Source organism: Anarrhichthys ocellatus, unplaced genomic scaffold (genome assembly GCF_004355925.1).
Source record: "Anarrhichthys ocellatus isolate YVR2014 unplaced genomic scaffold, GSC_Weel_1.0 scaffold69, whole genome shotgun sequence".
NCBI classification, from domain to species: Eukaryota; Metazoa; Chordata; class Actinopteri; order Perciformes; family Anarhichadidae; genus Anarrhichthys; species Anarrhichthys ocellatus.
The window spans coordinates 1196158-1214769 of NW_022280099.1; the positions used below are offsets into that span (position 1 = coordinate 1196158).

An 18612-nucleotide genomic window follows, 5' to 3' on the forward strand; every position below is an offset into this window, starting at 1 on the left:
GAGAGAGAGACAGACAGAGACAGAGAGACGGCGAGAGAGAGAGAGACGGCGAGAGAGAGAGAGAGAGACAGAGAGAGAGTTGTGAAATAGTTGTTTTTGTCCTCAGTGGGGTTGTTGTGGTGGAATGTTACAGAGGATTCATGATCAAACAGGTAGAATGCAACAAACAAGCTATGAATTACAACAAAAAAAAAATAATTAAAAAAAAAAAAATCACATAATGCCAAATGGTTAGTTCCACCTTTCTATGTTAGGAACATGAATACAGAGAGAGGAAAAATAAATTATGTGGGATTGGAAAAAAATAATAAATCAAAGGACAAATATGTTGTTTTGTTGTTGTGAAGAAAAACCTGACGTGGAATGCAAAATGAAACGGAAAGAAAATACTGTATATGAAAACGTCCTCTCTGTGATTCTTATAAAATAGCTCACACAGCTACATAAAATTCTACTCATGTACATCAGCAACGTAAAAGCATATTTCAAACTATAAATTAATCTGGACTAACATTGTCGGGGTTAGAACTGCATGATAACATGAAGACGTGATGAAAACAACTGTGTGAAAGCTAACCATTCCCACGTGGAACATGAAATAAAACAAACTACAACGTGAGAAATATGTATAGTTCTGATGTCGCTGGAAGGAAAGGTGTGTAGCGCCCCTCCCCCTCAGTCCCATCTTCAATCCTGATTTTCTTTTTGTTTCAGAAGAGAGAATAAATAAGTCAGTCAGAGTGGAGACGACAGGTGGTGTGTGACTGTACATACAGTAAGAGTCCCTCCCTGCTGAGGCCGTGCTGTTTATTCATTCAACAGCAAAGAAAACATGTTCCCTCTCAAAAGCATTTGTTGTTTTTCACATCTGTCTCTGCTTTTCAAGGCATTAGAGCTGATGACATCTTGCTGATACAAATACGGTTAAATATGAAATTAGTGTTCAGAGTTTCCCCAAGGACTTTAGATCAAGACTATTAAGGGACACCGAAACTCAAGATTTATGTTTTTAATAAAGCTATTTATTGTATTTTCTTCAAATTCTGGCAAATTGGCACAATTGAAAGTATCCAGAACTATCTTATTACTGCGATACTGAAAGAAACTAAAATCCTGGTGATTTCTAAGCAAGTTCTGGAGTTACAGGGTCTCTGGTCATGATCTCTAAGCCAAAAACCTACTTTAGATTATACTGTATTTCCTTCATTTTGTAAGTATAAAATTTGTAAAATAGAAATTGCAGTTTGACGTTAGAACACACACTGGGTTATCTAAAAATACATGTCAGGAAGCTAAAAACCAGGCCAGTGTTTCTTAGCTCGAGAAAATTTGATATTTTGGAGGAACATTATTTTCATACGACGGCAATGAAATGTATCAGCAACTTGACAGATCGGTCTAATACTTAAAAACCTGAAGGAAAGTCAATTCATTCAGCTCTTTGTTTTGTCTTTCTTTCATCTATTATGGATATCCAGCTTTTGCTGCCATAAAAAACACAGACATTAAAAACAACATATACTCCTAACAAGTGAGACGGAGGCCGTCAGAGTCAGAGTGAAGCACATCGACAAGGAGGCAGACAAAAGGCCAGGGAGGGCATCCCAATAACAATAAACAGAAAGGATAACTAAACCAGGAGCGAAGCCTGACGGGGCCAATCAGCATCTAGTAAAATGACTCATCATCATCATCATGTTCTGGCTCTTTAATGAAAAACAACACTGAAAAGCAGATCGTTGTGAATAGAAATACTCTCACCACAGGGAGAGCTTTTACCCAGCATGGAGGAATAAATAAAACAAAACAGCGTTTCATTAGATCCATCCAACCTTCACACAAGTGCCTTTATGTCTGTTTGTTCACTCAAGAATAAAAAGGGTTATTACGGACACACAGCCTGCTGCTGGCGGGAACTGATTCTTTTATCACATTTTATTTTGTTGCAATTATACATTCAAAAATGTGATCAAAATGAATCAATTAATCTCCTTTTTGTTCGCTAAATTATTCCAGGCACTTCATAGATTCGGGGGCCAAAAACTGCAAAACTGAACGTAAAACCCAAATACCAATAACTTGGTGTAACCTTCCACTTTACAAAGGCCTTGTTTCTGTGCATAAACTCATGAAAGTAAATCATTTAGTGCTGAAAAACATAAAAAAATCTCCCAGTGTATCAATAGAATTAAATACAATGTTCACTCTTTTAAGTATTTTAAATATTGGGGGGGGGGGGGTGAGTTCATGAAGAACTGAATAAATGTCTTGATTCAAATGCAGCTCACACACTGGAATAAGGCCATTGCACCGTAAAGTGTTACCACCGCTTCATTCAGCAGCGAGTCAGTCGTGTTTCTGAACCTTTGCTAAAAACAGACTCTGTATACATGTCTGTATAACCCTTTCGCTTTTTTTGGGGGGGGGGGGTCAGCTAGAGAGACGACTGCGTAAAAGAAAGGGGAGATATCCATTTGGCAAATCCCACGATCCTTCCCTGCACGTGTGACCTCCGCCCGCCTACATTCACAGGTGCAGTGTTTGGTTCAGAGATCTGGAGAAGTCGGTGAAATAGACTTGAAGACTAATTTGGCACTTATATTTTTTGCAAACTAAGCTCAGGATCCACCACAGACTTCAGAGTCTCCTTTAACAAACCGATATATATATACTGTTTATACTTTCTGTATGTTTCTGCTGTATGACTTGTGCCTTCATATCAGTATTAATACTTTAGAGCAGCGATAACATCTCAAGCGCAAAAGGACATAACAGCTTCACACTTCTGCCTTCAAGTTGATGCTTTATTATCAGAGTGTCTTGCTCAAGGGCACTTTGACACTGCATGCAGCTTGTTAGCATCGACCCTGTGACCTTTCCGTTACAGTATAAGAGTTCGAAGCCTTCAGAGCAAATATCCACCTCCAAATGCTTTAACACTGTTTAACCAAATCACAGTGATGTACTTTGAATGTCTGGGTTCTTTTTGTGTGTTTTTAATGTATTCTTATATATTAACGGTACATGTCAGAATTTTGTGACCTTCTTCCTCGACTTCAGAACTCTGACATTCAACAATTATGCACGATTGTTAAAGAGGAGCGGCCTCTTTAACAATTATGCACGATTGTTAAAGAGGAGCGGCCTCTTTACTCGACTTAAAACCCCAAAATGCATTGCAGTTTTTCCCGTTAAGTATCTTCCTTAATAATAATGTCTGAAAAGCATTGTGGCAAATGTAGTTGTGTACGGACTGAACAGTGAAACCAGGTTCTCTGAAGGCTCTGAATGATTCACAGCTAGTTGTTGATGTTCAATATGTCTTTAAGTAAAAGGCTTCTCTGTACAGATTCTCTGCGCTGCCATTTCTTGCCCAGCAAGAGTTAATCGCTGCTTTGATATTGCAAACGTCAACTTTTCGAAACCAGAATTTGAACTCGACGGAAACGTCCAGCTTCCCTTCGGCGGGAGCCTTCAGCTCGACGAGTCCTCCTCCAGCGGTCGAACCGCACTCGCTCTCTTAGATCGCCTTCGCTTCCGTCATACATTCTCTCTTTTTTTTTATAAAAACTGTTGAAAAAAAAAAGATGGATCTGTGAAAAACAACGTCGCAGTTCTGCTGTAAAATAAGTTACAAAAAAAGTTGAAATAAAAATCTTTGCGTACAGTACTAATATCCTAAACTAGACCTTTCGAACTTAAGAACCACATGTTAACTCTATAAATATCTTTACAAATATACATGTTAATTATTCAAATAAATCTGTTCTGTATCACTTTAAACGTTTAAATGTTTTACACTTCCATGACAGTGTCTTCTAGATTGCAATGCTTCCATCCTAAAACAATACTTTAGAAAAATGTAATTTTTTGTCTTTTAAGTACACGGCTGTGATCAGCAATATGATACATATTTGCATTTATATATTTACAATAAATCATTTTCTAGATACATAAAAGAAACACTCTGAACCTTGTACTAATGACTGAATGGCCCTGAAACTTCGCCTCACACTTGATGAGGAAATTTGTTCCACGATTATCAAAAAACGTGTTTTTGTTCGGGATGCTAAAACGTGACGATGGCGTACAAACACATTCGAACGCTCACGTAGTCCTCTCTGTCGTTGAGCGTCTTCTGTCAGAGAAAAGTTACCGAGTGTCTTCGGAAGAACGAGTCCCATCATCGAGTTGATTCTGGCTTTGCTGGTATCTTGTCAACGGATCCTCTTTTAGATCGCACACCTTTATCTCGCGATCTAAGGGCTCCGTGCAGACGAGAGGATAAACATCTGAGGTCCTCGCCTACTGGACCGCCAACCAGTCACTGACCAATGCCCTTCATTCCCTCCTCTCGCCTCCTTTTCTTTCAGTCTCAGGACGTTTCCATCCCAGTAGGCACGGAATGGTTTCACCCCAAAGATTGTCCGTAAAAAAAAGACTGGCCCGAGTACAAAAATATAATTTCATTTCTGAAAAGAAGAACACAAACATGGTTCAACGGCAAAAAATAATCCTTCAATGTTTCAAGAGTCTCTTGGGGAGGAGGAGGAGGAGGAGGAGGAAAACCCAGTCGAAGAGGATTTCGACTGAGAGTTTAAGACGAATTGAAGAGCTGAAGCACTGTGGAAGTATTGCATGCTGAGTTTTCATTTCCATATCTTGAGGAGTCACTGAGAGGTGTTTTATGAATCGCAGACTGTGAGGGGAGGTTTAAGTCCACCCCTCCCCCCCGTCAGCTCAGGTTTTATGTCCTAATCACCCCGTTACTGGGAAGCTGTTTGGGAAGACAGGGCTCCTCGGGCAGCGGGTCGTGGGCGAACACCGAGTCGTCCCCTGAGGAGCAGGTGCTGTTGGAGTCCTGACAGGTGGGAGAGTACTGCTCGAAGGGCACCGCCAGGTCCAGGTACTCCTGTCAGAGGAGGGGTCAAAGGTTAGACTCCGGTGTCACAGTCAAATTCCTTCTGCGGTAAATAAGTGAAGAATTACATAGTTTTACTGTTTTATCACTTATATTTGTTATGTTTATATGTTTGTAAGTTCAACAGAAGATGTTTAAAAGAGACTTTATGATTGTATTCTTTCTTTCTTGCATGATTTGCAAATATTGTTTTATGTGTTTATGGTGAAGGCTATAAATAGATCTGTACATTATCTTCCATTGTTATCTTTGATTTTAACTTGTGAAAATACATAAAAAACATAAAACGAAAACAACCTAACATTTTAGAGACAGCGAATTAAAAATAAAATCAACTTCTAATCCGACACCCCTGTTTTAATTGTTGTCTGGTTATGTACTAAATGTATGTTTATGTCAAAAAATGTTGTATTTTTATATCAAAATCACAGAACTGTATATAAGAAGTGGATTGTGACGGTTTGTGGAATTTTGGCTTTTTGGCCTAAAGCACCCCCTGCTTTATGGTCTGTGTGACTCTAAATGGACCATAATGTACTAAATGAACATCATGCTGTATTGAAGAAGACTTGAAACTAGAGATTGAGACCATAAACTCATGTTTACAATGTTTACTGAGGTAATAAATCAAGAGAGAAGTAGAGTCATTTTCTCATAGACTTCTATACAACCAGAGGAGTCGCCCCCTGGTGGACACTAGAGAGAATGCATCTTTAAGGCACTTCAGTTGGTTTAACGTTTCAGACCTGAAGGTTGCCAACTGATCAAAATCCCTGTCTTTTCACTTCCTGTAAAATATCTTTGATGACTCATCTTTTGACTGTTAGCATGTCGGCTGTAGTAGCTAGCAGAGCGTTATTAGAGAAGGAGATGTGTGTTTAGATAACAAAAAATATTTTTGTTGATAAAAACCTTTCCAAAGAATGTGGTTGTCATCTGATCAACTGATTTCTCCCAATGTTTTTGAGATTGCTAAAGCAATTAGAAGGAATTGACTGAAATTCCACTCATATATTCTGTTTCACTGAGAAATATGTTCCGTCACAGAGGATGCAACTGCTGTTTCCCAGTACATTTAAATGTGCTTTCTAGTTCGGTGAGTGTGCTTTATGAAGTGGAAAGTTAGAGTGGTCCAAGGTGAAACTGAAGGTCCATGTTATGAGTGAGCAGCAGCTGTGCGGGGAGACTTACATCGGTGGAGGTCATTGATAAAACCCGGTCGTGATCTTCTACCAGCTGTCTGAAGGTGGGCCTTTGTGATGGCACGGCGTGCCAGCACTCCCTCATGATCATGTACCTGAAACGCCCACATCAAGGTTTAGCTTCTCTGCATCCATTAAAATGAAATATAAATACAAGCACTCTCAGATCTCAGATGGACTGTTCCCAGCGATACTGGTCTACTTGATCTGCAGCTGGATGGTGAGGCTCTGTAATTAAAGTTAAAGTTAAAGTAAGGACTCATCATTTCTGCTTTTCACCAGTTTTCTTTTGCTGAGTTTCCAGCTGCAAGAAGACACTGTTAACCACAGCTGACAGTAATGGAGGACATCTTACGACAACCACAGGAAGGAGCAGAAAACCCCAATAAGTTGCTGACCTTGTATGATGGGGATCAATGGATCTTTTTTTAAAACCAGATTTTTACAATTTTTTGACGTTCAAAGTATACGTGCATACATTTAGCTTCAAGTTGTTACTTGTAAATCAAATGCAACTGAATATGAATACAGAATGCATAAAACTAGATTATATAAAGACGCTTTTATATTTTTGGGAATGTGGAACCAGTTACTACGTACAACTTTCAATTTTAGAGAAAGTTAATCAAATGAATTGTGAAGTGTAGGCCCCCGTCTATCAGCCGGGTCTTACTGCCAACTCGTCAGATTTCGCCGCTTGATCAGCACCCTGGTTCAGCGTCGGTTTGTGACGCACCAGGCTATACCGTGTCTTTCCTTCCAATGCCTTTAGGTCAGTAACGGCCTCCTGCTAAAATGATATTACAGAAGTAACTATAGTTCAGAGAGACACCTACAGCTCATGGGTGCAGTTGGCAGGTTTGTCCATCCGATGTCCCTCCTTCAGCAGCTTAAAGAGTTCTTCTACTGGGATTCCTGGATACGGCGAGCCTCCCAGTGTGAAGATCTCCCACAACAACACCCCATAGGACCACCTGGACACACACACACACACACACACACACACACACACACACACGCACACACACAATGAATACAGATTAGAGGTTAAACAGCACTCATGGCCTGAAGCAGTCAAGAGGTTTGTGTTCCCCGGATAAACCGATGAACCTGTTTTGGGAAATATTGATCTTTAATAATGTTTACTGCACTCAATGTAAAAATCTATTTGACATTCTTATTGTCTGGGACAGTCAGTCAATATTTGTAAAAATCAACAACTCGTCCCTCAAGCCAGACAAGGAGACAAGTTCCTACGGAGGAAACACACTAAATCTTTAAAAAATGGCTCACAAATATATAGTTTTATTTAAAAAAAGAAGTCCATTATTTCCCTTACTCAAACAAGATCAAATGGAGCGCTTGTTGGGGATTATTTTCAGCGGCGGATTGATACATATTTGGTGTTGTAGTGAGTATTTGTGGCAGCAGGTCTGTGTGTGTTAAAAGAACTGCAGTGCGTGTGTTCATGGTAGTGAAGGAACATGTCAGCAGGGCATCAGTGTGGCTCATTGATGTCTCTGAAGCCGTTCAAAATGAAATCTGTGATATTGGCAGAAAAAAACTCACAGGCTGGAGAACTAACAGATACATCGGCACTAAATAAACCTTGTACCTGAATTAAAAATATATATATTCTGGTCTAAATGTATTTGTAGAAACTGTCACTTGGAAATGTGATGCAAATGACTTAAAGGCACACGCTGCTTCTCTGCGCATATGTGAATATGTAAACATCCAACAAAAATGTCTCCCTGAGCGTTCTCACAGCCAGTTCTGCCTTCAGAGCTGTAAACGTTTGGAAAGCTGCGTGAGCCAGTTGTGCCGTGAGGTTTCCTCATATTCACTCCTTTTGTCTTGCTGTTTGCGACAGATTTGATTTAACGTGCTCTAATCGTCTCCCGTCTGTTTCAGCGTAATGCTTTTCAGTAAAAACCATCACAGGTCAGGAGTCAGAGTCCCCCGAGGTGTGTGAGAGTAAACTGGCTGCAGAGCGACTACTGTATGAAGGGGGGGGGGGGAGGAGGAAGTTTGGCGAGAGGATCGACTGTAATCCAGACCTGCTGAAATAACAGAGCGGGGCTGATTCTCCTCTCGGCTTGTTCCCAGTCTGGTGTAATTACACGGCGAGCCCGTGTTGACAGGGGCCCCGTGTTTGGCTTGGATGGCTGTGCTGGGGACACAGCGTCTGGCTGTGGGTGGGGGGGTGGGAGTGAAAGGAGCAGTTTACAGGGGGGGGGGGGGGTTAAACTACCACAACACAGATTGACTTTGTGACCTCCCCTCCTAAACTCGCCTTTCTTCTCCTGAACGCAGCCAACTCAGGAGCAATCACAGCTCGTAAAAGGTGCGCTTGTCCACGGCGCCCTTTGGATTTAGAAAAAGAACACCTTGTGATAAATCCACTGACCCTCTTATCTCCTGCTCTTGGATTTGCACTGACCAAACAGTGTGTTTCTCTCTCTCTCTGATGTCACATTTGGGAAGATTAAAGAACAAATGCGGCGAGGAATGCGGAGCCACCGATACACAAGAAGCTCAGGATTACCGAGTGAGCGCGGGGTGACAGCGAGCGGGAGATATTTGGAAGGGGAACGCTACGATTCCATATTCACACGCACAAGCTCGGCGTTTGATGCTAACGCGCTCAGTCACGACATTTCAACACCCGGATTCCTGCCGGTGTGCGGACGGCTCCACATGAGCGGGCAGTTGGCATGTGACGGTTGGTTTGTGCAATACTCACACGTCGCTCTGGTGCGTGTAGACCCGGTCGAACAGAGCCTCCGGAGCCATCCATTTCACGGGCAGACGACCCTGCAACAACAGAGGCACAGCAGAACCGCTTTGGTCAGCAGAACCATTCTGTACCGAGCAGACAGAAAAATATGGACCCGAACACACAGTCTGGTCCCGCCAAGGCCGGAATCACACCTTGAACTTTGGCTAGCCTGTCTCATCATAAGCCATCATAAGTATCTTCAATCCAAACTCAACAAATGAGGCTCGCAAAAAATGTATCAGAGATTGGTGAATGTCATCTGGTGTCTTTGTTGTTGTTAATAACACGATGTCTGCTGTCTGTCCCGCACTTGAATGCAATTATCTGAACTTAGTGAACTGTTCCAGCTCTGTAAAGTAAATGTCTCGACCTGCTTGGACATTAAATCCATATGACACATCTTTGCTTCTTTTCTGTTCTTCTCACTATACAATAAAGTATTCTAACACATAACTAGATTTTGCAGGCTGGAAGAATCTTTGCAGTAGAATATCGACCGCTGGGCAAAGTGGCCCCCGCTCTCACAACACCGTCTCTTTATAAAAGTTAAGGCCTGATATGATGAGCCAATACTTTGCTTCTGACAGAGGGGATGAGACTCACGTTGGTGGTCTTTTTGTAGTAGTCTATATTGTGCACATCTCTGGCGAGACCGAAGTCAGCGATCTTCATAACGTTGTCCTCTGTCACAAGGACGTTTCTGGCTGCCAAGTCTCTGTGGATGCACTGAGGGAAGAAGCACAGAGGCATCAAGCACACGTCGACACAACAAATCTCACTCACTCACTCACACTCACTCTCACACACACACTCTCACACACACGCACTGAAAGCTGACGACTTACATTTACCATTGTCAAACTGTTTCGCCCCTAAATGGCAAATGTATGTTTATCCGAACATGAAAAGCCTCATCCCAACGTCTGAGCCTGAACCTTATTCCAAACTTACCAGAAAACAGATTTTTATATTTGCAAAGATGTTAACCATAGTTACAACATATGAAGTGAGATTGTAGATAAACTAATTCTATAATTGCTTCCCATGAACATAAAAAAAGAACTTATAACACTGCAGAGGTCAACTGACGTGATCTCTGTTCAGACTGAAGGCCTTTACACACGTGTACAAACGACACGAACATGGAAACATCAAAACTATTAAAAACTAACATACATAGATACGTAGATTCACGCAGGCAGAGGATCAGAGCAGAGTCTGGCAGTAATGCTGAAGTAAACAAATAAAAAAGCTGTTTTATTGAGTTTCCTTTTAGTGACAGTTACCCATTGTGTTTGTGTCTCGGGCTTTTATTGTGAAAGGTAAGAACAAAAGGAGTGGACCTGGCATGCGCTGCATTTGTCAAGATTGAAAGGCGTAATAAAGTTTGCTGACTTGTTTGGGACTACGATCCCCTGTGTTGTTATGTTGTTCCTCTAAAGAACCACAGTGTGTTTTGAATATGTCGGTTCCGCACACCGTGATTGGTTCACGCCTTTATCTGGGGCGCTAAAGCTCACAAATTTCTCATAATTTTGGCGTTCTGTGTGACAGTACAATGACAAAATCAACAGTTCGAAAAAATATATTGAGGTGCGAAAAAAGGTTTTAGTTTGTAAAACTGAAAAATAACACTTGAAATATATTTATAAACTAACAGTCTGTTGGCCTCGTCTAACACCCCAAAACACATTTATTATCTTCTTATTTTAAGTTTAGATAGATGAGTTCTGGCTGAGCCATCTTCTCATCGGAACAATAATTAAGTTGAAGTTGCAGCTGTGAGGACATTTCCTCCAAAACATGCATTTATTCACTCACTCGCACACACACACACACACACACACACACACACACACACGAGTTTTAGTGACGCGGTATCATGGCGGCTGACCTTCTGTGAGGCGAGGTACTCCATGCCTCGGGCGACCTGGTAGGCGCAGGACACCAGGTCTTTGAAGGTGAGCTGCTCGTCGGGGATTTTACAGGTGTCGAAGGAGTAGTCCATGCCCGGCGGCCGCCGCGCCCGCAGGTACTCCCTCAGGTTGCCTTTGGAGGCGTACTCCACCAGGACGTACAGAGGACCTGCGACACAGAGCGAAGAGTCACTTACAATGCTCAGTTTAACTGTGGAGTTAATCATCTCCTCCCTGATGCACCGAGAACTCACCGTCCTGCGTGCACGCTCCGAGCAGGTTGATAATGTTTTTGTGTTTTCCGATCATCTTCATCATCTCCATCTCCGACACCAGGTCCGACAAATCTTTATCCGTGGCGTCATCTGAGAGAAATGAAAGAGAGTGTTAATGTCGCGAGCATCGAGGAGAAGAACGCAGGAGAGAGGAAAGACTTTGTGAGACGTGAGACCAGACGCACCAAGTTATTATGTGCACAGGGAATGCGTTTGAAAAGACACAATACTGCCGATTTCCTTCAGGGACATCTCAGAGCACAGCACCACGGCTGTCACTCGCCGTGTTTCCATTCTATCGTCAAACCAATTTCAAGCAAACTTTTGAAAATGTCACAAAAAAACTGGTTTGGAGCGAATAGACTTAGCTACAGCGTTGTTAGGCTAAGCGTGGCTGTAACCCGCCAGTAAACACAGCAGAAGAAGAAGAAGAAGAAGAAGGTTGAGAACCGGAAACAAAACAAGTTGACTTGGTCATCTGAGCACATGAAATAGAAACATGGAGAGAGGTCTTCATGACTATTGGTCATGTTTCATATTGTCCCAAGACGAAGACGATATAAATACATATATATATTTATACAGCAGAAACAGCTCATCATTCATGTGAGTTGTACGTTTGCTACGTCTGAATTTATTCGGCAAAGATCCATCCATCAACTCTTCTTTTGACAAAAGCAGAGCCGTTTCCTGACAGCTTTCCTAATATGTGCATAAAAACATGCGAATGTAAACACTGCTACTGTCAAGGTTGTGTATTCATTGGTGAAGCGCCGCCCACAACAATCGCTCACCTTTCAGCATTTTCACGGCGACGTCGAGAGGCTTGTTGGGCTTCTCCTTGTCGATGCCGATGGCCTCGGCCATCACCACCTGACCGAAGCAGCCCTCGCCCAGAGGTTTCCCCAGAGTCAGCCTGAAACACGAGCCAGACAATCTCAGAGCTTGGATTTTTATTCTCTCTCTACAGCGTTGAATGAGACGGATGTGATTGCCAAGTAAAATAAACATGGAGGGAAGGTGTCATCGTGACCGTGATGCATTGACGGCTCATGTTTTCACAGCACATCCCGTTACAAGGACAAGAGCACAGGATCTGTCCACTCTGAAATATGTTGCTTGGCAGCGTTTTAAAAAGCCACAGCGCACCATGTTTTGCCTCCGACAGGCGTTTAGACAACAATGATGAATGTAGAGCCGCGGAGGTATTTTTCTCACCGTGTCCGAGGAAACTCCCATTTGGGGTCGGAGGGCAGCTCCAGCTCCGAGACGTTGGCCAGCATCGGCCCGTCGCTGGACGACAGGCGGGCGATCCGCACCAACGGGGTGTTGGAGTTCATGGAGGAGTTAGAATCCAAGGACACCTGCTTGGGTGCAAAAATAAACTGTTATAGACTCTGAAGGAGGACGAGGTGATGTGTGACTATACGAGCAGACAGCAGGACAGAGAGGAAACACAACATGACTTTCGAACACACAATATTTGAACAAATTCTGCTCTAGTCAGGTTGGAATCTAATCTTAGGATGGATAATACGTTCACAGGAAAATAAAAGACGAAAATATTCATCTGTAAGCGTGAGATTTACTTTAGTTATTTATCATAATCCAAAACATTTGCAGTTAATATTGAAATTTGTTTTGTAATTATCTTTCTTCAAGTTAAAATTGTTGACAACTCGTCTCATTGCTAGATCTGTTTTTTCACTCGTCAGTCTAATTGATTTTAAATGTCAAGGCCAGAAGAAGTAACAGTAATTTAAAGTGCAGCAGATGTTTTCAGCTCTGGTTTGTAGAGAGCGCTGTGTTGGTTATGAATATTTCCCCGTTAACCTTGGTGTAAAAACAACATTTAAGGATTGCATAAATGACTGAATAACTTCAAGATGGAAGTTTTTTTGGCAGCGACAAACTGCAAACATCACACGCCTCAGGACCGATAAAACAGCGAGACTTCTGACGGCGGCGGTGACTTTTACAAACAGCCGGCCTGTGGCTGTGCACAGGAGGGAGCGGGCGGTAACAAAGACGAATGAAGGAGGGAGCAGAGGTGGAGCGAGCGCGTGGTGAGGTGGGATGGACGTCTCTATCCATCAGCGAGCTCTCCAGACGCCAGAGCCCCGCCGGCTCCACATCCTCCCACCATTTATCTGGCTGCTGCGGGGGAGCTGATGGCTCCGGTCCTGCTTGTGATGGATCTGTTTGTGTCTGCCAGCGCCGGCCCCTTCAGGTGGGGTCCTCAAACAAACATGTCCACTTACCAGACTTCCCTCCCAAACTTCTCGACTGCAGGAAAATGAGAAGAAATGCCGTGAAGCTTGAAAAGACTAAAAAACTAAAACCCAGCCCCGACCACAATTTCAGAGGCATGAAAAGTAATATTTGATAGAACATGCCAGGGGGTTTATGGGAGATTTACTCAGAGTTATGAAAAAGAAAGGAGAGAACCGGGAGATTAGCTTTACAAAAACGAAGCAAAGATTACAGAAAAATGCAATAAGATCTTTCCCTGCGCTACCTTATAAGAGCATGAATATGAAGGTAGCAGGATAGAGGAGATTCAGAGGCTACGATTAGAGCATCTTTCAGAAGATGGTGTTTCTACCTGATATAACCTGACAAGGCTGATTTTATGTAACACAGACTAATTAGAGAAACACTACGTTTGACAACCTTTCCATATATTTCCAGGTTTCTTTCAGTGTTTGTTTACGTACTGACTTTAAAGTAACACTTTTCTTTTCTTAAAAGAATGCATCATTTTGCATTTTGAGGAGCACGATCCTTCAATCACCAAGCTGGACAGCTGGAGCTCGCACAGAGAAACCACACATCACTCAGATGACCTTTGCATCCGCTGTGCATTTCGCAAATGTGGAAGAAATTCTGTGTCACCGCTGTTGCAAGAAACCAAAAGAACGAGAGCCACACTGCACTGCCTGAGGAATATCTAACGCAGAGAAGCGATGAGAAAAGAAGCTGTTTTGATGAGAGTAACGGGGAGTGAACAGAGGAGAAGATGAGGGTGAAGCTCTCTTAATTAGTGTGGAGAGGGAAAGCCTGAAAAGGGACAGAAATCCTTTTCCCTTCTTGGACATCTCTGAAATGTGCATCAATCAGAGGCTGGTTGATTGATGTTGACTCAAATGTTTCTTCCTACCTGTCGAGAGAGCACAACCCTCCTGAACAAGCTCGGAAAAAAGCATAATTCCTACCACTTAATCTACAATCTGATCTGATAAAAATAACTTCGAAAGAAATGTTTGTTTTCATAGCTTCATGTTCAGTAGACACAGATGAGAGTGGTATCAATCTGCTCATCTAATGCTTGGGAAGAAAGCGAATAAGCAAATTTCCTAAAGTGTCGGACTGTTCCTTTAATTGTGTTCAGTGCATTTCCTATTTTGGTCTCAAGTAGGACTCGTTCTGTCTCGTCCTGGTCTGTGTTCTGTTATGACTCGGTCTTGGGTTTGACTCGGACCTTGACCGCTGACGTTTGAACGCGGCGCCCTGAGAGACAATGAGGCGCGGTGCAGACTGCTCCACTTTATGTTTCTGTCCAAACAGTTGAGTGGGCGAGTGTGCGTTACACAGAGTGAAATCTAAAACTAACACTGACAGTCACAGGAGGGCATAAATATCCCCGAGCTGAATCCGCTCCAAGATAAATGTGAACACATGTCACCAGCGTGACGCCTTCCAGCGTCCGCACGACGTCATCAACACGGCGGGACGGACAGAGACCCACGACAGAGAGACGGACGATAGCAGACTGTTTATTTACACTATTAGCTCGCGTGAGTCCGATCCTGCGAGCAATTATTCTTTGGAAGATTAAAGAGACAGATATTGCAAATGCACACTCTTCTGCAGGTTTCTCAACATGACACTACGTTTCCATGACTTCACTCATTCAGGGTGCTTCCTTCAGCTCATAATGTTGCTCCTTCCCTGACTGTTGAGGTTGTTTTTCAAAGTAATCTAAATTCTGCTGCAGTTCACTTTAAAGGAAAATAAACTGCTGAAAGCAGCATCTGATGCAATGAATGTGTTAAACAAGTTCCTGATATGATTCCCCCCCCCGAACGTTCTGTGCCTGGGAAACATGTAAAGGTTTTCCCAGAAAACTCTGTATAGTTTGCTGAAAAGTTGGTGAATTACAAAACAAACTTAATAGTTCTGGCAAAAGACCCTCGTGGATGACGGGTTAGTGTTTCTCTGTGTTCTTGCAGCTCATATGATGTTTTCAACACAGTTTTTTTAGGGAAAAAAGGCAAAATTGTGACATAATTTCAACCGCATCACCTGCATCACGTTGGACCGACGTTATACGTAATGCTGAAAGCTAAAACTAAACAGACAGGGAGAGAGAGGAAGAGGGGGGAAAGTGCTCATACGAATCTTGTATCTACTTTCTGTTACCTGTCTCTTGAGGGGGAACTTTGACAGTTTCTGCACGGGCGGCGTGGGCAGCGTCTTCTGCGTCGTCATCCTCATGCGGCAAAGGACGACGATGACCACGGCGAGGATGAAGAGCACGCAGCCCGTCACGTAGATGAGGATGTCGGCGTAGTAGTCCTCCTTCTCCGGGCTCACTGCTTTGGAGGTCACACACACACACACACACACACACACACACATCGTAAGCTCAAAATACAAGAAACGTGATAATTACCACATTATTCATACTTTTCCATCAATACTATTGAAAAGAAGCTTTGCTCAGCAGCACATTTCACCTGAACAGACTCTATGGAATAACATTTATAGGTCAAAGCAGAAACACATGAGAAAGTAATCAGCCTGTAGTTTCATCCTGCAGCAGGTAATTACACCTGTGATGTGCTCCTCCTCAGGGAGCTAATTATTGTGTTCAACACACAACACAAAAATGTCGTTAAATTGCCTCGTAGCTTTGAGACATTTAAACAGACGATCTGCTTTGATTAAAAAACGTCTTTCAATGGAGGCTAGATTGCATGTTCGGCTCGTCCAATTAAAGGGGAGATGACACAGTTCCAGCGCACTTAAAACGTGTTAACACGTAACAATCTGTGGTGATTAGGTTTGAAAATGAACGTTAAAGATTGTGCTACTGAGCAAAAAAACAAACAAACAATGTAGTAGGCCTACAGTTGCAATCATAGTTTGGAAATGGAAATGGACCACAAGAGTCCAAAGACCCGCGGAGAAAAGAGAAATATACCTGGAACAACCGTCAGCCAGGCAGAGTGGTAAGCATAGCCGATAGAGTTCCCTGCCAGACAAGTGTACTCGCCCGCATCCTCAAAAGACACATTGGTCAAGAAGAGAACCTCTAGCTCCTTATCTGTAGTGTTAATACCGGCCGTCTGTGGAGGATGAGAGGGGGAATAGATGGAGGGAGAAAATAAAGAGAGAGAGAAGAGATATCATGAGCCCAAAAGCTCCTTAGAGGAAACACCAAATACACCCTGTAGGAAAGGACAGGAGGGAGGATTTAAAGGAGGGATTTTCTTCTGCTGACAACGGCAACACCGACACCTGAAAACACCCAAAGCATCACCGTCACCACGCTGCAAGACAAGCCTGCTGGTTCAATCTAAACCCAGAAAGATGTCACGCTGCAAAAACCTTCTTATCCAGTCATCTGAACTGTTACTAAGTCCCACTAGTGGAAGAGTTTCCTGTCAGCTTGTTCTAAGAATTTGCTAAGATTCATTTTCTTGATGCTAGTATGGCAACCTGCCTTATACAGTCTTCCTTCAAGGTACTGTCACTAAAGTAGAACGTACTCGACACATGTTGGATTATACTTAAAACAGGTTGAAATATTCTTACAGCAATATCAGATTTGATCACTTATTCTAAGAAACCAGAATGTTAGTGCTCAGTAATAGACACAAATGACTTGATCAAATGAACATTTTTGCAGCGGACAGTTATGCTGTGTCTCAAATCTGATACTTCTGAACTTATACTTGCTATTGTGAGTGGATAAGTGTGTTCAAAATGCAGTGCAGTGTGAGTACTGAGACACTTTGCAGGGCGGGACCACAAAGGAGACTACTACACTTGACCAGTAAGTGCAACGTGTAGGCAGAGTACTACGTATATATAAGTGTACTAACGGAAGTACAGGATTTGAGATACAGCATTAAGAGTTGTGAGTTTAAATGAAACCAGCGTCTACTGAACGCCGAAGCAAAGCAGATCCCTCCACCATTCTTTCTAGACCTCTCAAAACCTTTGATGCAGTTAATTATAATCTTCTCATCTTTCAGCTTCAAACCTTAATGTGCGATGTTGTTCTGAAATGTTTCTGTGGTTGTTTTTTGTATCTTTTGTTTTTAGCGGTGCCTCAAGGATCTCTTCTGGATCGATTCTTTTTCCATTTCATGAAGATTTTAGTTCCCTAACACAAGATGTTTGAAGTTGTTTCAGCGACGCACCCTTCAGTATTATAAAGATAAAGACTTTATAATACTTTATAATACCTAAGGATTCAGCGTGGCTACTAAATAACCTTGAAACTACTCAGAACAGGCCATCGCTGCAGTTGTGGCTTTCCTCCTTTGACTAATGGGGGGTGTGATGACCAGTGGGGGAGTTTGAAACCCAGTGTCTGATGTGGCTCTGCAGGGGGTGGGGTGGGCGACTCTCCATCCCCAGGCCTCAGTAATGAACAGTGACATCCAGACCCAGTCATGAATCAAAGTCCTGCCGCATGCTTTCATATAAAAGCACATTAATACAGCAGAGAATGCACTCCCGGGGAAATCAATACCGCTTGGTATGGTTTGGTTGGTGGGGTTTTTATGCGTGTGTGTGTGTGTGTGTGTGTGTGTGTGTGAAGGCGGTTTGTGGGGAGCGAGGCTTTTGAAGTTGTCTCAGTAATTAAAGGTGTGATATTGTGTTTTTTATTGATCTGTAAGGAAGACAAAGTGGCACTGCGCGATACAATGGATGATAGCAGCTAGTAATAGAATGTGAGAATTTAAACTTAAATCCCAGTAGAGGCATGTGTGTGTGTGTGTGTGTGTGTGTGTGTGTGTTGTCCTATTAGCAAGCCAGTGAGCCAATCAAACCCACAACCAAGAGGAGCCCCGCAGAGAGGAGGAGACACAGAGGATGAAGTGTGGTGAAGGCGGCAGCCGCCCTGAGCTCAGGATTTACCTGCTTTGTGTATCTTAAGCCAGAAAGCGTTTTCCGACTTGCCTACAAAGTTTGAGGCGCGACACCAGTACTTCCCAGCATTTCTCTCTGTCACGTTGGACAGTTTCAACCTACTGTGGGCCTCAGTGTGTTTACTGACAACACTCTGTGAAGGGAAAAGTGAGAGGCACAGTGAGGCCTATGAATGTACAGAACACATGAAAACACACTCAAAATATCAAACTATTCCATTGGCAGAACTTGCAACTCAGTAGTTTGACATGAGTCTACAAGTATTGTTAATGTACATGGAAAACCTGGACACACACACACACACACACACACACACACACACACACACACACACACACACACACACACA

The 18612-nt window shown here is 42.8% G+C and overlaps 1 protein-coding gene across 8 annotated transcripts in view; it reads right to left on the reverse strand.

Moving 5' to 3' along the window:
* Nucleotides 1-4568: 4568 nt before the first annotated feature.
* Nucleotides 4569-18612, reverse strand: part of fgfr3 (fibroblast growth factor receptor 3) — a 65330-nt gene continuing 51286 nt past the window's right edge. For 2 of the 8 annotated variants that reach the window (XM_031873250.1, XM_031873244.1), the window contains exons 8-18: nt 16303-16447; nt 15519-15694; nt 12315-12463; nt 11891-12012; nt 11076-11186; nt 10800-10990; nt 9509-9631; nt 8870-8940; nt 6960-7097; nt 6113-6218; nt 4569-4912 (exon numbers count right to left, since the gene is read on the reverse strand). In XM_031873250.1, coding sequence (XP_031729110.1) covers nt 4748-4912; nt 6113-6218; nt 6960-7097; nt 8870-8940; nt 9509-9631; nt 10800-10990; nt 11076-11186; nt 11891-12012; nt 12315-12463; nt 15519-15694; nt 16303-16447 — 1497 coding nt within the window. In that variant the 3' untranslated portion in view covers nt 4569-4747. Of the gene's footprint in view, nt 4913-6112; nt 6219-6959; nt 7098-8869; nt 8941-9508; nt 9632-10799; nt 10991-11075; nt 11187-11890; nt 12013-12314; nt 12464-15512; nt 15695-16302; nt 16448-18251; nt 18397-18612 lie in introns of all 8 variants that reach the window. The other 6 variants (XM_031873249.1, XM_031873242.1, XM_031873245.1 and 3 more) reach the window with 5 other exon arrangements.